The sequence below is a fragment of the Camelus dromedarius genome, chromosome 16, assembly GCF_036321535.1.
Source record: "Camelus dromedarius isolate mCamDro1 chromosome 16, mCamDro1.pat, whole genome shotgun sequence".
In the NCBI taxonomy this organism is placed as follows: domain Eukaryota; kingdom Metazoa; phylum Chordata; class Mammalia; order Artiodactyla; family Camelidae; genus Camelus; species Camelus dromedarius.
The window spans coordinates 19,713,477-19,740,680 of NC_087451.1; the positions used below are offsets into that span (position 1 = coordinate 19,713,477).

General features: G+C 49.5%; 1 protein-coding gene across 8 annotated transcripts; it reads left to right on the forward strand.

Moving 5' to 3' along the window:
- The first annotated feature begins 3,447 nt into the window (after positions 1-3,447).
- Positions 3,448-25,086, forward strand: PFAS (phosphoribosylformylglycinamidine synthase). Of its 8 annotated transcripts, XR_010384484.1 has the most exons (32): positions 3,518-3,571; positions 6,400-6,580; positions 6,665-6,800; positions 7,260-7,365; positions 7,739-7,928; positions 8,017-8,122; positions 8,480-8,620; positions 8,739-8,863; positions 9,018-9,146; positions 9,667-9,798; positions 9,935-10,063; positions 12,811-12,884; positions 12,996-13,152; positions 13,461-13,522; positions 13,671-13,832; positions 14,116-14,241; positions 14,386-14,517; positions 14,705-14,935; positions 15,072-15,252; positions 15,334-15,417; positions 15,651-15,806; positions 16,023-16,142; positions 16,467-16,612; positions 16,740-16,947; positions 17,103-17,194; positions 17,274-17,388; positions 17,968-18,291; positions 18,391-18,732; positions 22,762-23,066; positions 23,584-23,722; positions 24,184-24,286; positions 24,598-25,086. XR_010384484.1 is itself a non-coding variant. In XM_031467663.2 (29 exons), the coding sequence occupies exons 1-28, from the start codon at positions 3,527-3,529 to the stop codon at positions 18,699-18,701; spliced, it is 4,101 nt and encodes a 1,366-aa protein (XP_031323523.1). In that variant the 5' UTR covers positions 3,518-3,526; the 3' UTR covers positions 18,702-18,732; positions 19,631-22,751. The 8 variants fall into 8 exon arrangements, 3 of the variants coding, with proteins under 3 accessions (XP_031323523.1, XP_010994783.2, XP_010994780.2); XR_010384486.1 differs by having other exon boundaries at positions 3,448-3,520; positions 23,584-24,286; XR_010384483.1 differs by having other exon boundaries at positions 23,584-24,286.
- The last annotated feature ends 2,118 nt before the right edge of the window (positions 25,087-27,204 follow it).

A 27,204-nucleotide genomic window follows, 5' to 3' on the forward strand; every position in this document is an offset into this window, starting at 1 on the left:
AGCCAAAGCACATCCTTCATACTTGGGTTATGGCCTTAACTCAACGCTGTAATTATCTGTGTCCCCTACTTGACTGTGAATACCTAGACGCTTTGTCCTATCCTATTTTTCTTTGTACTTTGATGCCTAGAACAGTGCTTGTCGTTAAATAAGAACCTGATATATATTTATGGATCTACTAATGAAAGCCTTTGCTCTTCCTAATTTAGTCAAGCAGCCAATCAATCCATGGCTTAATAGGCAGTGAGTGCACAGAATTCATGCAACTATGTGTCAGGCACTGTTCTAGGCTAGGCTAGAATTGAAAGAGATGAAGGACACATATGATGGGGATCAAAGAGAAAGAATGGACAGGTGAAACAACAAATACAGAGGCCCGGTGGTGGGAACAAATGCAAGAAGTTGATGAGGCTTGAGGGAAGGAGTGGAAATTAAAGAGATAAAGTGAAAGAGGAGCATTTAAGGCCATTGTACATTTAGTACATTTATAGCAGCCTCAAATCATTTTTGGAGCAAGATAGAATAAACATGGATTATAATATAATAAGGATAAACATTTTAGATAATAAGAATGCTCGAGTCATAATAGGAAAATCAAGACTAATTCTACAAGTTATGATATCCCCTAGTTCAACTTCACTTGATGCAAGGTCTCTGTTCCTTACAGGAGCTAGTTAAGTACTGTGGTGCCAATTTATTTATAAGGCAAATCTTTGTTTGCAATCATTTCCCATTATTACATCAGAGATGTGTTCCTTCCCTTTTCACCAAAGCAACAGCAAACAAGAGATCCCCCAGAGAAGCTGAAACCTCTCTCATTCCACTCCAGTCACACTGGCTCCCTTATTAGAACACCAGTCTGAGCCTAGTCAAACTCCCAAACCTAATGATTCCTTTTACATTCAATATTTCTCAACTCTAGAAGACCCCCCCCTCCATTTACCAAGTCCATGAAGATGTGCCCTGTGTCCTGGGATTTACTTTTGATAGTTTGTAGGAGGGAGAGTTGAGTTTAGGCTCCAGTGATCAGAGAAAGTTGAACTGGACCCACCACCACCTGGTGTGACTAAATGTCAGATTCACAGCTTAATCTGGTGGCAGCGTGTAGGGCCAAATGAGAGGGCCACAAGTTCTGTCACAGAGGGAGGGAAGTACGGACGATTGGGAGCTGTCTCAGATCCAGTGATTTTGAATAGGCTGTGCTTGTTCAGGGGGCAGCTGGAGTAAGTGACGAAAGTCAGGAGAAAGATCAGGGCCAAACTGATGAATCTAAAAGTCACTATATGAACGTGAAAACTGAAGTGTTATAGAGTGCTAAAATGTAGAGGAGCCAGGACCAGAAAGATAGAGCTGAGCAGACTAAGGCTCCCTTAAGGAGCTGGAAGCAGGTATGAGATGGAGCCAGGAATGCTTGGAGGGAAAGAAGCCCAGGAGTAGTCAGATGCCAAGAATCAACAAATGGCCTCTGTCAGAAGTGAGCCAGAGAGTACAGTCTGGAATCTTACCTACCAAACAGATAATAACTGTTATGTCTGGGGCAGGGTTGGAATTAGGGTGAGGCAAGTGAGGCATCTAAAATTTATTAAATGTAGCATCCTAATTGTTGTACTTGCCTTATCCTAGTCTTGGCCCTGTACTGGGGAGAATGGAATGGGAATAGGAAGAATGAGGATAAAAATTTTCACTTTTTCCTCTGAACGTTCCTGTGTTGCCTGACTCTTTTGAAAAGACCATTAGGCTGACTATAGGAAACAGTATTGAGATTCCTTTAAAAACTAAAAGTAGGCTTATCATATGATCCAGCAATCCTACTCCTGGGCATATATCTGGAGAAAACTTCAATTCAAAAAGATACATGCACTCCAATGTTCATAGCATCGTTACTTACAATAACCAAGGAGCAAACTAAATGTCCATAAACAGATGACTGGATAAAGATGATGTGGTATATATAGTATATATATACTATATATATACAAGGGAATACTACTTAGCCATGAAAAAGAATGCAATAATGCCATTTACAGCAACATGGATGGACCTACAGATTATCACACTAAATAAAGTAAGTTTGAGAGAGAATGACAAATATCATATATCACTTATATGTGGAATCTAAAAAAATTACACAAATGAACTTATTTACAAGACAGACAGAAACTCATAGACATAGAAAACAAACTTACAGTTACCAAAGGAGAAAGTGGAGGAGGGATAAATTGGTAGTTTGGGATTAGCAGATACACACTACTATATATAAAATAGATAAGAAACAAGGTCCTACTGTATAGCAGAGGGAAATATATTCAATAACTTGTAATAACCTATAATGAAAAAGAATATATATACACATACATACATATAACTGAATCATTATGCTGTATACCAGAAACTAATACAACACTGTAAATCAACTATAATTCAGTTTAAAAAAAATAAATAAAGACCATTGGGCTGGGTACTGTGTTTGCCCTGGTACACTACTCCAGCATACTTGCCCTCAGGCTTCTGGTTAGGTTTAGCTAACGGGAGACAGACATTTGGTACGGGACACAGGATAGGAGGAAAGAGAATCCTGTGTTTATTCCATTTCTCCCTCAACACTGTGCTTGTGGCAGTGGCTTCCTTTGTCCTGTTGAATGCCCTTCCCTCATGACTCCACTTCTCTCCCAGCTAATAACACCATTCCTCCCTTTGTCCCTTTGAGCCTGGAGGTGGTAACCACTTTCTGCTCTTGCCAGGCTCTGGGCGGCTCACAGTATTTTGCTGGTTCCCTTAATCCAGCCCATGTCTCTTTAAGTAGACTACTAAATTCTTATTGATTACACCTTTTTGAGTGTACCATCTGTTTTCTGAAAGGATCCTGACTAATACAATCATACAGGTATGTATTATGAGGGTTTTAAAAATGTGCAAAAAACAAGTACATAGGTAGAAAGTGATAAGTGTTTGCATTACGAAACTAAGGAATGAATCACTGCAATATGCCTCAGCTTCCAAATCTGTCAAATAAGGATTTTGTGAAGATCGACCGAGATTATGTGAAGTGCTTTAATGGGTGCCTAATAAATGCTTCCAATCATTATTATTGTTACTGTAACTAGCCAGAATATGGGAGTTAAAAATATATGCCTCCCACTCTTCTAAGAATTAAACAAATCAGCTCATTCAGAAAAGACAAAAGTGAAAGAAAGCAAGCCAAGGGAGCAGGGGGAGGAAACTTGAGTCCTGGTTCCGTTTCCTGCATTCAAAGTATGTCTCCGTCACAGTTTGCACAGGGACAAGAGAAGAGGGGACATGGAACCGAGTGTATCTTCACAAACGTTAACTCAAGAGAGATTCGTGGGACAAACCCTCTGCGGGGAGAAGCTTCTCTAGGAATTGAAGCAAGAGCGCGGCTGCAGCCTGGGCCGGCCGGGAGGGGCGCTCTTAGGCTCCGCCTCTGCTCGCGGCGCGCGCGGATGACGTTGCTCTGCGCGCCCGGTTCGAGGAGCTCAGGGACTGCAGGAGCAGCTACCACGTGCGTATGGCCACCGCGCGCCCGCCCTGCCGCCCCCGCATGCAGCAACCGGTAGCCACCCACCCCACGCCTGACCCAGGCCCCTGCAGGATCCCCACCAGGCTACTGCGCCTAGCGGGGGCCTGCGTGCCCGCCTTAGTGCATGCGCCCTTTCCCGTTTCTTGGACGCCCGGCAGGGAGACTCCACGTAAACTCAGGCCCTCTCTAACAATTCAACCAACAAAGAAAAATCCTTTGACCGCCTACTTTTTTTTTTTTCCTTTGGCCGCCGATTTTATGTCAGGCACCATGCTAGTCGTTGGGGAGACAGCCCTGATGTAAGCAGTCTTGTCTCTGTGCTATTAGAGCTTCTATTTTACTGTGAATGATAGACGAAAATCAGCTGGTTTAATACAATGATTTATGGATATGATAATTCCTATGAAGGAATTATGGTATGGAGCACGACTGAGGCGTCTAACTTTAAAAAGGGTGATAAACACGGAGCAGGAATCACTGAGATAGTGAGGAATCAAGATCTGGCAGGAGCACTGATTGCTGAAACTAGCCTTGGCCTGGTGAATGATGGGAATCGAGAGTTAATTCAATCAGTCAACAGTTTTTAGATTTTTGTTTTTTAAGCCCCAGGTATTGTTCTAAGCCTTGGTAATCCAGTGGAGGTACATTCATTAGTACATTCATGCCCCCATGGAGATTTTGTTCTAGTGGGAAAGGAAGAGCTAAAAATAAATTAAAATGTCAGATAGCAATAAGTACTATATAGAAAGTTAAAATAAGGCCATCTTACCATGGCTCCTTCAGAGCAGTTGATCAAGGAAGTCCTTTTCAAGAAGGTGAGTTTCACCTGAAGTCCAAATAACAAGAAAGAGCTAGTCATGCAAAGATCAGGGTGAGAAAAATGCCTTTTAGACCTGAGCTTGGCAAGTTAGAATAATAGAAAAGAAGCCAGTGTGGTTGATGCATCATGGGTGAGAAGGAGAGTAGTGTGAGACAGTGTTGGAGATGTAGGCAATGGCCAGACCACATAAGCCAGGACATGAGTTAGAATGTTAGACCATGTGTGAGGAGAAGCCATGATCTCATTTATGCTAACTTGTGGCAGGTGGATTGTGGTTGGGGCAGGAGTGGAATCGGGTGCATTAATCCAGGTGAGTACTGGTGTAGCAGAGTTGAAAGCATGTGGACAGGTTTGGGATACATTTGGAAATAGATTAACTGGTGGATCGGGTATAGAGGGGGCTCAAGGAAAGAAGAATTAAGGTTGACTACTGTGTTTTTGACTTGAGCAACAGATTGGATGATGGTGGTGGTGTTAACTGAGATAGGGAAGATGGGAACAGGAGTTCTGGAGAAATGATAAATCACAATTTCTCTTTTTGTCAGAACAGGCTATCCTCTGTGTTTATGAGACATCTATGTGGCGATGTCACCTAAGCATTTGAATGTACTAGTTTGGAGTCTCGGAGAGTCAGAGTTAAATAAAGTTATGGAATCTGTTGGCAGATATTAAATCATATGAAATTGCCATTTTGGTCAAAAATGGTTGAATGCTGGTAATTTCATTGGTTCAGTCTAATAGATGATATTTAAAGCTACTGGATGAGGTTGCTTAAGAAGAGCATGTAGAGGGATGAAGAACCAAGGGCAGAGCCTTGGGCACTCAACATTTAGAGGTCAGGCAGAAGAGTAGGAGCCAGCACAGGTGACTGAGAAGGAGCAACCAGAACAGAAGATAGAGGAATATCAGGAGAGTGGTCATGAAGCCAGGAAAGGACAGTGTTTCAAGAAGTAGGGATTGAATAAGTCAAATGCTGACTAGAGGTTGAATAAGGTAAAGAAGTTATTGAGCTCTAGATTCACAACTTTGCAATCTTTGGTGACCTTGACAGAATAATCAGATTAAGCCTTGAGTAAATTAGATTTGAGATGCCTATAAGTTGTCCAAGTAAAGAAGTAAGGCAATGACCTTCCTTTTCTCCCATTTCCTTGGGAAGAGGCCATGTATGCCTGGGAGTCCCATGTGTATCATCAAAGCTGAATGAGTGGTATGGATCAGAAGCCCTCAGCTCTGCTAGGAGGGAGATGTCCCTGAGCACTGGGGCAGCTGGGGGGGCCTACCAGAGTTGGTGAGATCTGTATTCACCTTGGGAAGGCTTCAGGTAGGATGGGGATAGGTATAGGCATTCTAGGATAGGGGCAAAGGAATGGAGAGGGGACCAGGCAGGGTTTAGTGAGTAAAGCCAGGGTCCTGATGAGAAGGAGTGGGATCACAAGTTGAAAAGTAGCTGGGGAGAGATGTGGAGGGCCTTCGAGTGTCAGGCTAAAGCCTTTGGATTTACCTTGAGCAGGGACATAATATTTCAAAACTGAAGTAGAGGAACTATCATTTGACTTCATCAACCAGCCCAATCCAGCTCATCCTTCAGGTTTGTGCTTAAATGCCATTTTCCCCAGGAAGTCTTTCCCAGTTCCAGAGTGCTAGGTTGGTACCCACAGTCCCTTGACCTTGGTCACAATGGACTGGAAATGTCTGGGTACTTGGCTGTCTTCCTCAATAAAATGTAAGCTCTACGAGGGCAGAAATGATTTTCATCTTGTTCACAGCTTTGTTCCTAAGATCTTGCCTGGGGCCCAGCAAAGTGTGGTGTACAAGGAACACATGTCAAGGATATACATGTATACCCCAATCCCACGTTACTAAAGCCCACATTTTGCAGGATTGGCTAAAACCCCCAAGGTTACATTTTTCAGGTTACCTTGTATCCCTGAATGCCCCCACTCCTTTCCCCCACCCCATCCCTAATGCCTCCAAAGCCTCAGCTGGCCTTGAAACTTGAAATCGGTTCAACAGATAGGCTCTAGCTAATGTTATTTTTTAGGAACCCAACTCATCTCTCCAGCAACAGTCACCTGCAGAGATGTCCTCAGTCCTGCACTTCTATGTCCGTCCCTCTGGCCATGAGGGAGCAGCCTGTGGGTACACTCAGAGGAAGCTGCAAGAGAAACTGCCAGAGCTGCAGGATATCAAGACCGAGCTGTGCTACAATGTGAACTGGACAGGTTGGGCCAGGTATTGGATTCTTGGGAGTGGTACCGAGTACCAGGGGCAGTTTCTGTAGGTGTCCTTGCTCTGTCTCCCTGCAGTTAATTCTTCCCCAAGTGCTGAGGAACTGAAGAAGCTGACGTGGCTGTTTGGCTGCCCCTTGTTACTGGACGATGTCGCTCAGGAGTCCTGGCTCCTTCCCGGCTCCAGTGACCTGCTGTTGGAGGTCGGGCCCAGGCAAGTGTCTCAGCCTTGGGCAACTTGTTCCGTGGTCCAGAGCACATCAGCTCTTCCAAACATACTGCCCACCCCTTCCACTTTCATTCCTCTTCCTCCTTTTGTGATCCTTGGGAAATTTGTTTGCCCTTTACTCCATCCCACTCCCTGCCTCGAAGTTCTGCACATACCTTCCCCACGTGGGAAGATGTCTTTGAAGAGTGAGCCAGCTCCCAGGCATATTCTGGAAATATAACAGGTTGCATTCTGAGTTGAAATTGAAGCAGTCTGATGCTCCAAGGACAGTTATGATTTGCTTTAAACCACCTTTGGAAGCAGGTTTCTTGGTGCCCAGGTCTGAGGCTGGAGGCCAATGGTGGGGTGAGTGGATAGAGGTGGGAGACTGGCTGGACAGCAGCAGGCAGGATCCACCTTCTCAGCTGGGGCTCTCAGGCCCTAACCATCTGGCCCACTCCTCAGGCTGAACTTCTCCACCCCGACCTCCACCAACATCGTGTCAGTGTGCCAGGCTGTGGGGCTGGGGGCTGTGGACCGCGTAGAGAGGACCCGGCGCTACCTGCTCTCGGTGAGGCGGTAGGCAACCAGAGGGGGATCAGGAGGAGGAGGTGGGCCAGAGATAAGAGATTGGGTCCTAAACTCTGGAGAAATGATGTGAGAAGCAGGGGGAGGAGTTCTGGTTTCAGGCCTGCCCTGTTTGCAGGTTGTTCACTGCCTGAGGTCACCTGGTCGAGGAGTGAATAGGACAAACACAGCCTGCACTCTAGTCTGTGCATGCTGACAGGGACTCCTGCCTGGAAGGGGTATCTTTTTCTAATCTGAGCAGAAGTGCCATGTAGGCTGGCAGTGGGCTGGCCCTGTATGGCTTGAAGGACCAAAGGTAGACCATTTTGTCCATGCATCACCTCTGCACCCCTTGCCCTCTGTGTCTCCACCCCTAGTTTGCCCACCCGCCTTCAGCTGAGATGGAGGCCATCGCGTTGGCCACCCTGCATGACCGGATGACAGAGCAGCACTTCCCCCAACCCATCCAGAGCTTCTCCCTTGGCTGCATCCAAGTCCCCCTAGGTGGCCCAATCGACATACTGGCCGAGGGCCAATCTGCCCTGGAGAAAGCCAACCAGGAGCTGGGTGAGCAGGGGTCCCTGGAGGAAGGCCCAGGCTAGGCTGGTAAGGGTGCGGAGTCCAACAGTCAGCTCTTCCGGGGTTTGTCTCCTAGGTCTGGCCCTGGACTCTTGGGACCTGGATTTCTACACCAAGCGCTTCCAGGAGCTGCAGCGGAACCCCAGCACTGTGGAGGTCTTCGACTTGGCTCAGTCCAATAGGTGGGGAGGAATGGGGACGTTCTGATGTCTGAGGCCGCGGAGGTTGGAAGGGAAGACAGCAGGGACTCTCCATGGCTCTCTCTTGGCCTCGGGGCCTCCCTGAGTCTGTTTGAGTGCTTGGGCTCCCCTTCTATCCAGTAGTCTGCATTCACATCTTGGTTTTTATCTTCACTTTGGATCTGGAGAATCACAGTGACAGACTGTTGGAAGATTATGACTTTCTGGAATCTATTTTGACCTGTGAGCTAAGCACCAGTTGGCTGTAGTTATGTTTATACTGGTGAGAAGACATGCCAAGGCCTGAGAAATGACCCGTGTTTCCGCCCTGCCTTCCCCTCCCCGTGACACCCTCTGTAGTGAGCACAGCCGACACTGGTTCTTCAAGGGCCGACTCCACGTGGATGGGCAGGAGCTGGCACACTCTCTGTTTGAGTCCATCATGAGCACCCAGGCATCCTCCAACCCCAACAACATCCTCAAGTTCTGTGACAACAGCAGGTGGGCTGTGCCCTAGGCTGGGGTGACCTCAGAGCCAGGGCACAGGAGGCTCCAGGCTCCGGTGGGGTAAGCACAGATCCCAGGAAGGAAACGGGGTCCGGAACGGATGTGTCCACAGTGCAATCCAGGGGAAGGAAGTCCAATTCCTACGGCCTGAGGACCCCACACGGCCAAGCTGCTTTCGGCAACATCAGGGGCTGAGACATGTTGTCTTCACAGCAGAGACTCACAACTTCCCCACGGGTGAGCTGAGTCCCCAGGAGGGACAGGCAGGATAGGGCAAAGGTCCCAGGCCCACTGTGGACATCAGGTCGGCTGCATGTCCTTATTTTCAGTGCTGTGGTCAGAGGTGGAATTTGCCTCTTTGGTGCCATACGTCTCCCTGCTCTCTTCACAGGAGTAGCCCCCTTCAGCGGTGCAACCACTGGCACAGGGGGCCGGATCCGAGATGTGCAGTGCACAGGCCACGGGGCCCACGTCGTGGCTGGCACTGCTGGCTATTGCTTCGGAAACCTGCACATCCCAGGTCCCATCTCTTTCCTCTCTACCCATCTCCCCTCCAGATTCCTTGTCCTGGCAGGGGCCGAACACTTTTCTCTCTTAGGTCAAAGGGAGGGCTCTAGAGTAGCTAGCCTTTAGCCAACTATGTCAGGAGGACAGTAGGCCAGGGGCAGACCCAGGCTGCCAGGCTGACTTTGCAGAACCACAGTTTTCTTTATAAACTAGTACCTACTCAGCAAGAAAACGTGATGCTGGGTTGAACTTGTGACCATCAGCTGCCCCCAGAATCCACTTTCTTAGAAAGCATGAAGAGTTCTGATCACAAGAGTCAGTGGGAAGGCTGATGTGGGAGGTGGGGAGCAAGACCAATGCTTTATTGCATTTTTTAAATTTGCATCTTATTACATCTTCCTAAAATGGGACTCCCTAAAGTGGGACATTCCACCCACCCAGGTAGGCCTTGGTGGCTTAGTCTCTTTCTGAAGGACCCTGGCTTCTCTGGCTTTCATCTTTACAGTGTAGCCAAATTTCTCATTCCTGCCCAGGTTACAGCATGCCCTGGGAGGATTCACGCCTCCAGTATCCTGAGAACTTTGCCCGACCCCTGGAGATTGCCATCGAGGCCAGTAATGGGGCTTCCGACTACGGCAACAAGTTTGGAGAACCAGTGCTGGCTGGTGAGGCTGGGGGACATGGGTGATAATAAACACTAATAATAGTCCCAGAGGTGGGGTGAGGTGTGTGACCCAGTGAGCGCTGAGGAGACTGGGTGACTAGACCCTGTCCCCTCTCACTGTGACATCCATGCTCCAGGCTTTGCCCGCTCCTTGGGCCTCCAGCTCCCAGACGGCCAGCGGCGTGAGTGGATCAAGCCCATCATGTTCAGTGGAGGCATTGGGACCATGGAAGCTGAGCACGTGAGCAAGGAGCCCCCAAAGCCAGGTAAGAGCCTGCCACCTCTCTCCAGATCCAGCCGGCTTCCTCCCTAGCACTTGGCAGCCACAGGAGGGGAATTTAGAGGACACTTCAGTGGTTTGCTTTTTTATCTCCCAGCTCATATCTCTTCTCCTCAGTATAGATTTTCAAGGCAGGGCAGGGCTTTATGCCAGTGGGGCAGGCTTAGTCTGTGTTGCCTCTTATCTCTTCCCTGTTTGACTTCTGCATGGCAGGGACCCACTCTGCTAAGTCAAGGCAGCCAGTGTTTATCTAGGACCTGAGTTCATACGCAAGCTCAGTTCAGTGGGTCAAACATTTACCGAGCATCCATTGGGTGCTGGGCACCATGCTAGGAGCTGTGGCAGAATCAAGATAAAGGCCAGGTGCCATTTATTGAATGGGTGACCCAGCTGCATGGTTCAGAATTTAAAAGGTGAAAAAAGGTTATACAGTGAAAACTCTTCTCTTACTTCCAGCCACCCAATTTCCCTCCGGAGAGATAACCTGTGTTAATCAGGTGCTTTTGTACCCTATGTATTTCCTGCATATGTAAACAGACCCATGTGTATATTTGCCTCCTTTTTTTTTTAAACAAATAGCATATGTGCATATTTTTATAACCATTTTTTAAAGATGTAATTCATATACCATAAAGTTCACCTTTTTAAAGTGTATGAGTCAGTGGTTTTTAGTGTATTCACTGAAATTGTACATCAATCACCAGAAATTCAAGAACATTTTCATCACCCCGAAGAGAAACCCTGTACCTGTGAGCAGTCCCCATCCCCCCTCTCTCAGCCTCTGGCAACCAATAGTCTACTTTCTGTCTCGATGGGTTTGCCTGTTATAAGTGGAATCACATAATATGTGGCCTTTCACTTAACATGTCTTCAAGGCTCATTCATCTTATAGTGTATATCAGCACCTTGTTCCTTTTTATGGCTGAATAATATTCCACAATGTAGATGTATCACATTTTGTTTATTCATTCATCAGTTAATAGACATTTGGGTTGTTTCTGCTTTTCAGCTATTATGAATAATGCTACTATAAACATTTGTGTACAAGTTTTTCTGCATGCTTATGTTCTTAATTCTCTTGGGTATTTCACTAGGAGTGAATTTGCTGGGTCACATGGAAACTGTACTCAACTTTTTAAAAAACTTCCAGACTGTTTTCCAAACCAGCTGTGCCATTTTATATCCCCCTCAGCAGCATATGAGAGTCCCAATTTCTCCAGATTCTTGCCAGTACTTGTTATTATCTGTCTCCTTGATTATAGCCATCAGAGTGGATATGAAGTAGGATCTCATGGTGGTTTGGATTTGCATTTCTTTAATGACTCACAATGTTGAGCATCTTTTCATATGTTTGTTGGCTATTTGTATATCTTCCCTGGAGAAATGTCTCTTTGGTTCCTTTGTCCATTTTTAAATTGGATTATTTGTCTTTATTTATGGCATTGTAAGAGTTCTTTGTATATTCTGGATACTAGCCCCTTATCGGGTAGATACATGATTTGCAAATATTTTCTCTCTGAGTTGTCCTTTTACTTTCTTCATGGTGCCCTCTGAAGCATAAGCATTGTTAATTTTGGTAAAGTAGTTTATCTATTTTTCCTTTGATTGCTTCTGGTTTCAGTGTCATGACTAAGAAACTATTGCCTAAGCCAAGGTCACAAAGATTTACTCGTATGCTTTCTTGTAGTACTGTTATAGCTTTTAGCTCTTACATTTAGGTCTCTGATGCATTTTTGAATTAATTTTTGTATATGGTTTGGGACAGGGGTCCAACTTCCTTCTTTTACATGTGGATATCCAGTTGTCCTAACAACCCTTTTTGAAAAAACTATTCTTACCCCATTGAATTGTCTTGGGATTCTTGTCAAAAATCAGTTGGCCACAAATGTATGGACTCATTTACGGCCTCACAGTTCTATTCCAGTGATTATATGTATCTGTCTATCCTTATGCTGGTACCACACTGTCTTGATTACTGTAGCTTTGTAGTAAGTTTAAAAGCAGAAATATGAGTCCTTCAGTTTTGTTCTTTTTCAAGATTGTTTTTGCTGTTCTAGGTCCCTCGAATTTCTATACAAATTTTAGGACCAGCTGGTCAATTTCTGTGAAAAAGGTAGCTGATTATGTTGACTCTGCAGATCACTTTGGGGGAGAGTATTGCCACTGGAACAATGTTAAGTCTTCCAATCTATAAACGAGATCTCTTTCAGTTTGTTTAAGTCTACTAAGATATTTCATAAGTTTTTATGCATAAGTCTTGCATTTCTGTTGTTAAATTTATTCCTAAGTATTTTATTCTTTTTGATGCTGACATAAGTGGGTATGCATACTTCTGTACCTTGCCTTTTGCAACTTAGCAATGTGCTTGGAGATCATTGCTTACCAATGAGATCACATTACTTCACTATATTCATATGTAATTCTCTTTTTTGGTGGCTTAGTTTTTCAGTGTATGGCTTATACCATAATTTGTTTAACCAGTTCTCGGTTAGCATTTAGATTATTTCCCATCTTTGGTAATGCAAATTTAATCCCACACTGTTTAGTTTTGTGCATAGTGATTTTGTACCTGTGCGAATAAATCTGGAGGGTAAATTCCTCAAAGTGTATTTACCTAGTTAAAAATATGTGCATTTGTAATTTTGGTTGCTCTCCCCTGATAACAGCTTCCCTTGTACTGACATTTCTTATGGTCACTTCGCCACGTTCTGATTCTGCCCTCCTTCCTCATAGGCATGGATGTTGTGAAGATTGGGGGTCCTGTCTATAGAATTGGAGTTGGGGGCGGAGCTGCTTCATCTGTGCAGGTAAGTGGGAATAGCTCAGATTCAGACTCCATGATATCCCCAGGCCCCATGCCTGGGTGGGGTGTGAGCTCCCAGCCCCCCTGAGTGGAGCTATGCCATCTGTTCCTCCAGGTGCAGGGAGACAATGCCAGTGACCTGGACTTTGGGGCTGTGCAGCGGGGAGACCCAGAGATGGAACAGAAGATGAACCGCGTGATCCGGGCTTGTGTAGAGGCTCCTGGCGGGAACCCTATCTGCAGCCTCCATGACCAGGGTGCCGGTGGCAACGGTGAGAGGAGGAGACAAGGGACCAGGCCTGCCTGGTCTCCTGCCAGGTTTGGTTTAGGGAGAGGCATCGAAGATCTGTAACCAGCGCCCATCTCTGGGTCTCACTCCCCACCAGTTACACCTTCGGGACAGGCTCAGGGGTGGTGGGTAGCAGCCTGCTGCTATGGGATAGCTGTGGGGAGGGTGCGGCAGCGATTTGCACAGGGTCTCACAGAATTAGGGGTTTCTTTGGAGGCTGGGGACGGCCCTTCCTTTGCCCGGTGCTGACCAAGACCAGATCAGCACCTCCCCTGGAAACCCTCTCACCAGGCAATGTCCTAAAGGAGCTGAGTGACCCAGCTGGAGCCATCATTTACACCAGCCGCTTCCAGGTAGGTCTCATCCCCTGAAGTCTGGCTGTCTCCCTGTCCCTGCTAGTCCCAGCCAGCCCCACCCATCTGCCCCCTACTCCCAGCAAGATCATGAGATTTGGGGGCGGCCCCTAACCCTTCCCTTTCATCCTCCCACATGGATGTGCAGCTTGCGGATCCGACCTTGAGTGCCCTGGAAATCTGGGGGGCCGAGTACCAGGAGTCGAATGCGCTTCTGCTGAGGCCCCCCGACCGGGACTTCCTGAGTCGTGTCAGCGCCCGGGAACGCTGCCCAGTTTGCTTTGTGGGCACCATCACCGGAGACAGGAGAGTGAGTTTGAGTTTGGCCTGGGGAGTGGGTAGCAGGCACTGTGGGTGGGCTTGAGCCGCCTAGGTACTGGAGGGAGCTGTCGCAGGACAGAGATGAGAGGAGGGCGAGAGCTGTGGCACACACGCCGTGGGGAACAGTGTTTAGGAGGTGGTAAGGGAGGGGCACTCAACAGATAAGCCAAACGAGGTGGAAAGAGTATTTCTGCCCTGCTTTCTAGAAGTATTTATTCCCTGCTAACTGTCATAGTCTTATTCTCTCTGGGTGGTGTCCCTGTGGTCTACAGATAGTGCTGGTGGATGATCGGGAATTTCCTGGGAAAAGAAGTGACGAGGGGGATGCACCCCCAACACCTCCCTCAAACCCTGTGGACCTGGACCTGGACTGGGTGCTGGGCAAGATGCCACAGAAGGTATGTGGGGGCAGGCAGGGAGGCTGTGTTTCTCCCTTCTCTGGCCCAGCCCTTCAGACCACCCTCTACCCTCCGTGTGCTTTGTCACCTGAGCGCCTGGCACTCCCCTGCGTGCTCACACCCCTGTTGCTGTCCGTGTTGCAGGAGTTCTTCCTCCAGAGGAGTCTTCCTGTGCTGCAGCCTCTGGCCTTGCCCGCAGGGCTGAGCGTGCACCAGGCTCTGACGTGGGTTCTCAGGCTGCCTGCTGTGGCCAGCAAGCGCTACCTTACCAACAAGGTCCTCCCTGCGCCCCAGCTCCACCCCCTCAGCCCTCTGCACCTCTCCCTCACCAGGGCCGGGGCAGCTACCCTGATGGCCTGGTCCCCTGCTGTCCACGCTCTGAGTCTTGTCTGCTCAGGGCAAGCCAGGCCTCCTCCCGCCCCCTTGTCCCTGTCCCTTGGCCTCTTGCCAACCCCTCTTGCAGGTGGACCGCTCCGTGGGTGGCCTGGTGGCACAGCAGCAGTGTGTCGGACCCCTACAGACCCCTCTGGCAGACGTGGCGGTTGTGGCGCTGAGCCACCAGGCGCTCGTAGGGGCTGCCACAGCCCTGGGAGAGCAGCCAGTCAAGAGCCTGCTGGACCCCAAGGCTGCTGCCCGGCTGGCCGTGGCTGAAGCTCTCACCAACCTGGTGTTTGCTCTGGTCACTGACCTCCGGGTGAGTCCCCTGCAGCTCCTGCCCTGGAGCCCCAGGCCTTTGGGATGCAACCACATCCGCCATTTGCTTACCCCTCTGCCCCCAGACTCTGCACATCGCGCTCCCTCTCTAATGCCAAGTCTCTGCTGCTTTCTAGGATGTGAAATGCAGCGGGAACTGGATGTGGGCAGCTAAGCTCCCGGGGGAGGGTGCGGCTCTGGCTGACGCCTGTGAGGCTATGGTGGCAGTGATGGCGGCCCTGGGTGTGGCGGTGGATGGTGGCAAGGACTCCCTCAGCATGGCTGCCCGGGTTGGCTCTGAGACCGTGCGGGCTCCTGGTGAGGTCTGGGGACCAACGGGAGAGGACCAGGCCTATGGGCCTGGGCTAGTGCCTCACTCCCTTTCTCCTTGCTTCGCAGGGTCGCTGGTTATCTCAGCCTATGCTGTCTGTCCAGACATCACAGCCACTGTGACCCCAGACCTCAAGCATCCTAAAGAGAGAGGTATGGGTTCTTCCTCCTCCTCACTGCATTGTGTATTCAGAGCCTTGTCCTTAGTTTGGGGTCTGCTTTGTGAGTGCTGGGCCCCCTCATCTCAGCACTGGGGCTGTGGTGCTTTCTGGGGCTTGTGGTCTGGGTGCCTTGCCACATCCTGGAAACTTCAGTGCTCCTGAGCACAGTGAGGAGCGGGTCTCTGGGGCCGTCCATCTCCCCTCACCCCTTCCCTGTCTCCCCAGGCCATCTGCTCTATGTGCCTCTGAGTCCTGGGCAGCACCGGCTGGGGGGCACAGCTCTGGCCCAGTGCTTCTCTCAGCTTGGTGAGCAGCCTCCCGACCTGGACCTTCCCGAGAACTTGGTGCACGCCTTCAGCATCACCCAGGGGCTGCTGAAAGGTGAGTGAGGCGCTGGGGGAGACAGTCCCTGTGGCTGACACATGGCAGCATTCACCAGCTGAGCATGTGAGAGGGGCAAGAGGAATCCGGCGCCCTTTTCTCTGGTTCTCTGAGTGCCCGCATCCTCGCACACAACCTCTGCCCACTGTCCAGAAGTGGGGCGGGGCCACCAGGTTTGGGTCCCGAGGTTGCTGAGCAATTTTCTCCTTCCTCCAGACCGCCTCCTCTGCTCAGGCCATGACGTCAGTGACGGGGGTCTCATCACCTGCCTGCTAGAGATGGCCTTTGCTGGGAATTGTGGGATAGAGGTGGACATACCTGCCCCTGGGGTTGATGGTGAGGAACCTGGGGTCTAGATGCAGGCCCCACCCTGTGGACTCCAGGTCCTTTTAAAGAATGGCATATCCCCAGCCCCTTTTCCCTGGAGTCCCTTGCTGTCTTCTCTGACCACTGAGCCAGGTGACACCCGTTTCTGACTGCACCCTTCTGAGACCTCCCGCAGACCCTGATGCTGCATCCTCGTCCTTGCTCTCCCAGGCCACACCCCATCCCCACATCCCTGATCCCTGCCTTTGCTCCTCTAGCACCAACCCCTCCCCTCGACTGCACCTGAGTCCCTGGCAGTACCCTAGTCACTTAATGCCCCCATTACTCTCTCAGCACTGCCTGTGCTGTTTGCTGAGGAGCCAGGCCTAGTGCTGGAGGTGCAGAAGCCAGATGTGGCCCAAGTGCTGACTCGTTACTGGGATGCCGGCCTCCACTGCCTGGAGCTGGGCCACACGGGCGATGCCGGGCCCCATGCCACGGTGAGGAAGTAAAGAGGAACGGCCGGCCCACAGAGGAGAGGCCATGGTTCACCTCTACCAGCGTCGGAGGAGGCCCAGGGTGCACATCCTTGATCTCAGCCCCTGAAAGATTTGCACTTCCCTCTAGGTCCGGGTGTCAGTGAACGGCGCTGTGGTTCTGGAGGAGCCTGTCGGGCAGCTCCGAGCCCTCTGGGAGGAGACCAGTTTCCAGCTGGACCGGCTGCAGGCAGAGCCACACTGTGTGGCAGAGGAAGAACAGGGGCTGAGGGAGCGGACAGGGCCCACCTACTGCCTGCCCCCTACCTTCCCCAAAGCTTCTGTGCCTCACGAGCCTGGTAAGGGAGCGTGTGCAGGGGCTTGGCTTCCTGCGCACTTTGGGCCTGGGTTTGGAGCCCAAGGCTTGGATGCCAGGCCTGCCTTGGAAAAGGTGTCTGGGGGGCTTGGGTGGGGAAGTAGTCTCCTAGCACAATGACATTCTTCCTCCCCCCAGGTGGCCCCACCCCCCGAGTCGCCATTTTTCGAGAAGAGGGCAGTAATGGAGACCGGGAGATGGCCGATGCCTTCCACTTGGCTGGGTTTGAGGTGAGCAGGGTGCCTGGCAGAGCTGGGGCTGGGCCTCTGAACATTTGCCATCTGACACTTCCCTCCCCTGTCCTGCCAGGTGTGGGATGTGACCATGCAGGACCTCTCCTCTGGAGCAATCAGGCTGGACACATTCCGCGGGGTGGCCTTTGTGGGCGGCTTCAGCTATGCGGACGTCCTTGGCTCTGCTAAAGGTGAGTGTGCCGGCTTCTGACCCCTCATTCCTGAAGAGGTACTTTAGCTCCCTTCGTCCTTGCCTGAGAACAGGCTTCTCACCTCCATGAGGTTGGCCAGTGGGGCGTGAGTGCATTCATTCTGGGCCAGATGCCAGCAGAAGGCCTGCAGGTAGCTAAAGTGAGGTAGGTGGGCTGGGTGGCGCCGTGCCAACCTGGAGGGCACATGCCCTGTTGGAAACAGCAGCTGCTACTCCGCTTCAGTAGATTGTCCTGTTGGAAAGCTGGCTCAGCATGGCCAGATCTTTCTGTTTTTCAAGAGAAGCCAAAAATCCCAATTTTTTATGTAAAATCTTACTTTTAAAAATTAGGTAACTAAATTAAAAATTTTGAAAATGCTCTGCTGGCTAAGCAGAAAGCTTGTTATGGGCCATCTCTGGCCCAGGAGTTGGCTACGTCTGTTTCAAGCAAGTAAACCTGTTTCTCCCCTGGCATTTGCCCTCAGCTTGGGCGGGGGGAGGGTCCTGGGATTGTGTAACAGGGAAAAACAGCTGTCGCCCTTCATTCCAGGTCTCACCGCAGCTTCCTTGTTCCTCCTAGGGTGGGCAGCTGCTGTGACGTTTAACCCACAGGCCGGGGCTGAGCTGAGGCACTTCCGGCAGCGGCCAGACACCTTCAGCCTGGGCGTGTGTAACGGCTGTCAGCTGCTGGCTCTGCTGGGCTGGGTGGGAGGCAGTCCCAGTGAGGAGGCAGCAGAGACGGGCCATGATTCCTGGCCAGCCCGGCCCGGCCTCCTGCTGCGCCACAACGTGTCTGGGCGTTATGAGTCTCGCTGGTCCAGCGTGCGTGTGGGCACCGGGCCCGCCCTGATGCTGCGAGGGATGGAGGGTGCTGTGCTGCCTGTGTGGAGCTCTCATGGGGAAGGTCAGGCTCTGGGAAGGCAAGGCCAGGGGAGGGCCTGAGGACAAGGGCAAGTGGTCGGCATGAAGGCACTTTGATCTCATGTCCCTCCTTCCACCCCAGGTTACATGGCGTTTTCTTCTCCAGAACTCCAAGCCCAGATGGAGGCCAGGGGCTTGGCCCCGCTGCACTGGGCAGACGATGACGGGAACCCCACAGAGCAGTACCCCCTGAATCCCAACGGGTCCCCAAGGGGTGTGGCTGGTGTCTGCTCCCCTGATGGCCGCCACCTGGCTCTCATGCCTCACCCTGAGCGGTCTGTGAGGCCTTGGCAGTGGGCATGGCGACCCCCTCCATTTGACACTCTGACTACCTCCCCCTGGCTCCAGCTCTTCATCAATGCCCGAAACTGGACCCAGGAAGGAAGCTGCTGAGCAGGCCAGGGATGCTCCCCTGGGTACCATGGTTGGTACTCGGGGTATCTGCTGCCCTCTTCCCCATTATCCTTAGAAGTACCCTGTGTTACTTCCAAATGTGTTAGATAAGGACCAAATGCCAAAAAAACCTCAGCCAGTTGTATTAATCTGCCTTGCTTTTGCCTTATGCTGTTGGATCTGTTTTCAGTTCTGCTCTAACATGTTTTGTCCTTTGTGGGCCTGGGGAAGCAGCAGGTGGTTCAGAGAAGACCCCCTTTCGGTGGGCAGTTGGGATGCATGGGGTGGGGGGGTTCCATTGTCCCCCTTCACTGCACCGCATCACTCATGTCACTTATCTGGGCTCGGAGGGATGTCTTAGGCCCTCCTTCCTCATCGCTGGGGTTTAGGGGGTGAGGGTGTACAAAAGCATGCAAGTCAGGACCTAAGTGTTCTCATCTGAAAAACAGCAGAAACTTTCTAGATTCTTCTTTTTAAAGGCAGTGCTGTGCTAAGTGTAAGCAGTTGTTGGCAGCTTTTCTGACAGTGTCTCCAGCTATGTCCCAGGGCTGCCCCCGAGCTGGCCTCTGAACTCAGGTTCCTGAGTTTTACTCCTGATTAGCAGTCCCCCCCCCCCCCCCCGCCAAAGCAGTGGTCAGCACCCTCACCCCTAGCACTGGGCCTTTAGTGTTCGTTCATTCATTCATTCATTCATTCCATCAGTGTTTGATGATTAGCTGCAGTGCCAAGCAGTGTCACTGTCGCCAGGGAGGTTATGGTCTAATAGAATTTAAAATAACATTTTAAATAAGATCTGTGTATGACACCTACCGTGAACTGGGCATGTGCTAGGCATTTTATATGTATGGAAATTATTTCTTATAAGAGTTCAGCAAGGTACTTGATACCCTCCTCCCCACTCTTTTTTTTTTTTCTTTTTTAAACAAAAGGAGAATTAAGGTTAACTAGATTGCCCAGGGTCACACAACTTGTGAAGGGACCAGCTGGGAGGCCTTGCTCAGTACTGCAACATCTGCTTCCTGTCATCCTGCAGTCACAGTCATGGAGACAGCATCGTCAGGACTTCTTGCTGACAGCTGTCCTTGCTTCCTTTGCTCACAGGAGTGTGTAGAGGCCACTTCCTCCTGACAGTTGTGTGGTACAGCTCAAGTCAGTCCGCCCCCTAAATAGCTCAACATCTTGATTAAAGAAATTCCCTGAGAAGGGAGACTGGAATCTCAGATCCCTGAGGACGTCGGGCCTGGCGGGGAAGGGGGAGGCCCCACACCGTGCTCCTGGTAGAACAGCCAAAGGAGAGACTGGTCGTGAAGAAACAGTGTTAAATTTCAGCTATGGAGAAAATAACTGGATTGTTTTCTTATTGCTTTGCAAACTCACTTACCCTGAACAGTGTGGGGCTAGTAGGTCATTTCTGGTATTTGAATTTTCCTTCATGGTGCTGGGAAGCAACGTATATATATAATCAGATAATCTCAAATTGACAATTTTGAGGACTGATCCCAGGGCTGGGATGTCAAGTTTACAAGCACTTGATGCAAAGGTAGCAGGATGGTATGTGAAGTAACCTGCTGATTGGCTGTGGTAGATGAATTCATGCACTTTGGAGAAGGAGCAGTTTCTGGTTTTGATCACTCTGGCCAAGCAAGACCCACCCTCGGACACTGCCATGACGAAGTCAGCTCAGCTTCTCATCCTTGTTTTTATCTAGTAGCCACACATCACCCTGTCCTTGCTGGTCCCTGACCCAGCTCCTATCTCCCCATCCATCCCAAAAGCCCCTCCTGGTGGTGGCTTTTATTCTCAAAGCTCATCTTATCTTCCTCAGGCCAGGGAGTTGGGGTTTGGGTCCCCTCCATACCACTCCCAGATTATTCTCCACCCACTTTGAAGAAAATATTGCCCATTTTAGGTTCATGCCATCCTGTATCACCTTCATCCTGTACTTTGTGTTCTGCTGACTTCCCCATCACTTGGGATACCAGTCGTTCCCAATATCTGATTCCCCTTTCTAGAAACGGGACCTCTCAGTACTTTAGCAGGGGTCGTGGCTACTCAAAATAAAGATGACATCTCCCAGTGTCCCTAATAGCTCTGACTAAATTCTGACCAATAAAAGAGAAAATGATGTACACAATTTCTAAGTGTCCTTAAAGGAAGGGATGTATGCTTCTCTTCATCTAGTCTTGCTTCCTGCTACCTGCATTGAAGACGTGATGGCTAGAACTGCAGCATTATTTTGGACCATGAGTTGGCTTTGGGGCACTAGCACCATGCAGAGTAGAGTAATAAGATAGGAGACTGGGTTTCTTGACACTGAGGAGTATGGACAAGCCCTGAACAGGCTATCACTGGGTATCTTAAACTTCTGTCTTGTTTAATCCCTATTTTGGTGTTTTCTGTTCCTTGTAGTCAAATCTTATCCTATTCAACCCTTCCTAACTCCCCCTCATTATTCAAGGGCATTGCTCCCTGGTTTATATTCTTGCTTTCCACCTCAGCCCCTTCCATTATCCTGATCCATGTTAATAACCATATAACAAAATGATCTTTTCTTCAATGACTTCCTCCATTCACCTCAGCCCTGGAATGTTGTCATCACCCCAGATCTTCTTCACTTCACACTCATTTATTCGAGCACCCTACCTCTGACCTTAGCCTCGCTTCCTTCCACTTTGCATCTTCATCTTCAGTATTCATCTCAAAGTCATCAGGACCTCCAGCTCAATAGCAACTTACCCCCAATCCATTTCTTCTCTCTTCTTCCCTCTTATCCAGCCTCCAGTAATAGCCTTTCCAGTGCCCTTCAACTTGACCCAGTATCTTTTCATCATTCCCATTTGACTAAATCCTAACCCATCAGCTTTCTCTGAGAAAGCCAGACAACAGGGCAGATTGTCTCATTATCATCAATTCATCATTACCCACCTATGAGGGAAACGGGGAATGGGAATGAGAAACAGATCAAATGTAATGAGAGGGCACTCAAGTGGAGCCGTGATAGTAATGCACCATGAACTAAAGGGGTAAGATGACCTCAGCTCACTACACCCAAGGTCTAAAGCAAAACCATTTACAATAACATCCAAATCTAAGTCCTGCCCTCTCTCTGGGTCTCATCAGTCAACAGCTCTTGGATCAAATTCTTTGTAGGACACTGAAGGCTCTCAGAGCAGCATCACATGCCTCTCTTTCCAGCCCAAATCACTGTTGTAGTTTTTTTCATCACTGCAGTCTTGCTCTGAACTATGTGTTTCTTTGATCAGAGAGCTGTCTCCTCAGTAGAGTGTAAACTCAATGAGAGCAGTTTTGCCTTCCACTGTAGCCTACCTCCTAGTGTGGTGCCTGTCACCTACCAGATGCTCCATAAATATATATTTAACAAATGAATGAATCTGAATGTTAAAATTAGTAAAGGTTGATACACCTTTTTTTTTTCTTAATAGAAGAGTGAACTTAGTGAACTGGGCTCGCGGGTGGCTTGGCTTTGCAGTTCCTCTCAAGCGTTTCCCCTTTTTACTTCATTTCTCCAGTATGCAAAATACTGTTTCAAGCCCTTGTCATCATTTCAAGTGAATGACACTATGTATGTGTTGGGGTGGGGGTGGGAGGACAGGAAGAACCAGTAAGTCTTGCCTCTGTCTTCACTTAACACTTGCCTGGCAGCCAAAAGGGACCTTCAATTTCATAGAAAAAGACACAGCACTGAACTGAGCATGTGTTCATCCCCTGTCAGCGCAAAGTGTGCTGGAAGGAAGGCTCCAGCAGGACCAGGCACAGAGAGGAGGAAGTGTGTGCAGGGATCTGGATGGGACACCCCCACCCCTACAAGAAGGCCACTTTCTCCAGAGAGGCTCCCAGCCTCTCCAATAATAGGCCAACCCACACCTGAGCGTCCCTCCAAACAGTGCCTGGGACACCTGCCCAAACTCAGATGTGGACAAGGGGGATAGAAAGGAAAAAAGGTGGTCATCAGACAATGAGCCTATGGGAGGAGAATGTCTCCCACAGCAGCTGAGTCTTCAGAGGCCCAGGGTCCCACAAGCTCTATTTATTTCCCCAGCACCTGCTGCATTCAAGACCCGGGAGCAGAAATCAAAGGAATCCTCAGCCTGTCATTATATGCCTGGGGGCACCAAACAGCCAGAGAATGGAGCCTCGTGCACTGCTGTGGAGGGACCTCTGGCTTCAGGAAAGACCCTCTTGTGTGAGCAACCTGCTAGGCGTGCCGGGGATTCTCGGCTGTTTTGCCCCCAGGAGGGGTGGCTTTGTGCAGCTTCATCTCCCTAGTCTGGCTGGAGGAGTGGCCCATGGCTACAGATTGGAACAAAGAGTATGAAACAGAGCCCCACTCAACCTGTCACTGAGGTAAGAAAATTGTCAAGGGTCTCCTCCCAGGGCAGGCACACATGAGAAGGGAGACAAATCCTGAAATAAACAACTTCGAAGAAGTATGCTTTAGCGGAAGCTCGGGGTACAGGTGGGAGCTCACCGCAGGGGATGTGGCCCAGACTCGGGATCAGGGAAGGAGTCTCAGGATTAGCTGAGTCCTGTGGGAAGAGTAGAAGCTTGTTACAGGAGAGGGCAGGGAGGGCACTCTAGGAAAGTAGACGATATTTGCAAAGCCTCGGAGGTGAGCAACAAGGTGAGTGAAAGAACTAAACAAAGGTGAGTCTGTCTGGAACATTAACTACATTAGGAAACAGGACAAGCACAGTTAAAGGCTTAACAGAGCGTGTCAAAGAGCCTGAACTTCATCCTTAGAGCAATGAGAAACCACTGAAGGGGTTTACATGGGGGGAAGACATGATCACTCCACTGCAGAGGACAAAGACAGGAGAGGATGTGGGGAGTCCAGTAAAAGGGTTTTCAATTCTCCTGGCAGAAATAATGCTGGCCAGGACTAGGGTGATGGCAGAAAGAAATGGAAGGATTCAAGAATCACCAGGAACTGGATGTGAGGGGAGAAGGAGAGAGAGGAATCAGTAATGAAGCCCAGACTTCTTGCTTGGACCGCTGGGCAGGTGATTATTTCATTAACTGTGGTAGCAACACAGGAGATGGCGTGTATATGGGAGGAAGATGAGGTGCTTTGCTTAGGGCTTGTTGAGTTTGAAGTGTCAGTGGGACAGGAAAATGGAGGCATCCAGCTGGTCGTCAGAAGAGATCTGGGATGGAAATGGAGATTTGGGAGGCACTAGTCTGTGTGGGGAAGATTATCTAGGAGGGATGAATGGAGCCTGGTAACCAGCATTGAAGAGGTTGGCAGAAAAAGAGGAGACTGAGGAAGAATGGCATCACTAACCTTACAGCTTAACCAGCTGAATGACTTCCCACTGCCCAAGTCATTGGAGTATCCTGGGATGCCCCTGGGAGGGTATCCAGGGCAACAGAAGGGACTAGGCAGTCAGCCTGTTCTCCTCCCCACTGAGTCCTAGCATGCTGACCCCATCTTCACAGTGAGGCAAACTCTTCTCTCCCTTAGATCTTTTCCCAGCGTAGTACAGACAGCCGTCCCCACTCCCACACACCTCACCTGGAGAAGGTTACGAGGACATGGCTAAGCTAAACAAAGCAGATGAAAAGAGGTAAGTTATGTGGTACCTGGGAGGCTAGGACCCTGTAGATTCCCAGTGGCACCTTGTAGGAGGTTCCAAAGGAAGGAGCAGGGGGTATCCCCACTGGGTTAAAGACACAGGGATCCTGGCCCAAGGAAACCCCTTCTCACCCTTGAGGATGTGATGGGCCTCCTCCTGCCACTTCTAGAATATATGCTGAGAAACAGATGTGAGATGCAGGAGGGCAGGTGTCTTTTAAGGAGTCAAAACTAAGAGTTGCCAGAACCTAGTCAGAAGAATGTATAACTCTGAGTGTGGCGGGGATGTGTGTACCTCACTAGCTCCAGACACTGGGTCCTTATGAAGAAACGGTACCGAACACTGACATATGGTGCAGCCATCCCTGCTTCGCTGGCTCATGATAATCCCGTAGTGAAAAGGAATGAATGGCAGAATTCTACCGTTGGGGAGAGGGGGACAGAAGGTAAAGTGCCCGTATTGTGACTTGAGGGCAAGAACAGATGCCCTCTCTCCTCTGTGCCCTATCCACAGCCAAACCCTTCATCAGAAGCCCTATGTCTGTCATTGGTGTCTCCATTCTTCTTGGCCAGGCCTCCATCTTCATTCTTCCCCTGCACTTTGGGGATCATCCATATTATTGCTTCCCTTGCTTTTTGCTTATCTGGCTTCATCGCTTCCTCTCCTACCTCTACCAGCTTAGTGCAGACCCTCATCTAGCTTAGTGGAATGACCTGTTATTCCATTTCACCTCCAACTGGTCTAACACCAACTGGATGTTCTACAATAGAATTCTGTTTTTTTTATTATTATTCTTTTTCATATTCTTTTTTTTTAAATTGAAGCGTAGTCAATTTACAGTGTTGTGCAGTTCTGGTTCTTAATTTTGATAATTGTATTTAAATAGTTTAATTTGCCTTGAATTCCTATATATTTTATTTTATGAATTTAAAACCATCATTCTGAGTAGGCGTCCGTGAGCTTCACTTAGCTGCCAAGGGGGTGCATGGGAGCAAAAAAGGTTAAAAACTCCTGCTTGATAGAAATATATATTGCCCAAAGGGATGCTTGACTTTGGTGTTGAGTCAGATATCTCTCTGGTTCAAGTCCATCACTTCCACCTCTTGGTGCCCTCAAAAGTAGGTAGGGTGGGGGCTCTGGGACAGCAGTCTCCCCAAAGCAAAAAAAAAAACTGCATCAACTGCATGCAGGTAATTGGAAAAGGGAATGTCTGCGAGGTACAGAATCAATCAGTTGCAGGCCTACTTCAATCAGTTCTTGGACATACCTTCACACCATCTTGAGAAAAGTGGCTGCAGGCCATCATGGCCTACTGAGATCTGTCCCATGATATGCATAATTCTATTCACAGCTAGCTGGCCAAGGATCTCACCTGTGTCTGGCTAGTGGCCTGGGAAGTGGCCAGGCTGGAGAGCTGGCCAAATAGGTACTTTCAGATAGGTTGGCAGCTAATGGACCCAATTAGAATCTGTCTCTCGGGGAGTTTGAATTTGAACACACAGTGGGAGCCAGCTGCTGGGAAGGCCAGAAGAAGTGACAAGACACAGGGAAAGAGGTGAAGGGTGAGACAGAGAAAGTGGAGTCAAGAAGAGGAACCTGCCAAGTTAGGGATTCCTTCCACCCTGATCTCCCTGAGGAGGTCCGGCCTTGCACCTCCATGCATGGAGGTCTGCTGCCTACCATCTGGAAGAGCCCACCTAACTCATGCCCCAAGAACTCCAAAGCTGGAGGGCCAGGCGTCCCCTGCTGCACAAGGCTCATAGCAGAGCATGACTCCTGGCATGACAAAGACCCAAAATGAGGAAGTTGAGGGGATTCTCCTCAGTCTCCCTAATCTAGTCTGACCTCCTGGCCCATAAATAGGCCCCTATCCCTTGTGCCTGGAGCCAGCGCCCTGTTAACTTCTAAGTCCTTGAAGGTTCCTTTCCAAGGGTTCCCTCTCTGCTTGACTGCTCACAAAGTAGTCAGAGCCAGTACTGCCCCTGGCGGGGAGGAGGGGGCAGATGGTAAACCAGCAGAAATGGGGAGGGAGGGGAGGAAGCATGGGGTTGACCCTTGCGGGCTGGCTCCCTACATTCCCCAAGTCTAGACTCCTCCTTTCCCTCTGGGGTCTGTGACACATCCCTCTCTAATTCCTCATGGATCAAACTTAGTCCACTCTCTTTGCCCAGAAACAAATTCAGGTTCAACTACATCCTTACTTCCTTTAATCCTAACAATCTTTTAGAGAGGAGGAAATGAGTCTCAGAGAGAAATCTGATACTGGCCATCAGAAGTGAGGAGTCCAGGCTCTTTAGTATGCTCTATAAAAACCCTGCATATGGCCAACCCCTCCTCCTTCACAGATCCCTGCCATTCATTCCCCATGGCACCCTTGCCAAACTAATATACTTGCATTCCCCAAAACATGTCCTCTCATTTCCAAGTCTTTGCTCCCAGTGTTCCCCTGGCTAGAATACCCCTAGGATGCCCTGGTGAATTCTGAGTCATCCTTTAAGACTCAAAGGATCATCCACTGTTCTTTGTAAACTCCTCGTGAGGCAGAGCCTGTGTCCTAATAGCCTTTGTAGCTCTAGCCCTTCACTTAAGGCCTGGTAAGGTAAAGGACCAAAGAATATGCATCCCTTGGCCACAGTGTCACAAAATCATTAGGATCCAGAGGTTTGGCCGGCACTTGCAGCCCCAAGGGTGGGACGGCCTCAAGATGAGAATCCTCTTGAAGTTTTTGGCTGGGAAGTAGATGACATCTAGAACCCCTGAGGGTATGCATGGCCTGGGTTCCAAAATTCATCCTGTTGGGTCTATTCAATCACTCAACTATACATAATGGGTCTATTATGCTCTAAACACTCTGCCAGGTGCTGGGGATCAAAGATGAAAGGAGAAATTAGCTGGGAGGATACACTTGA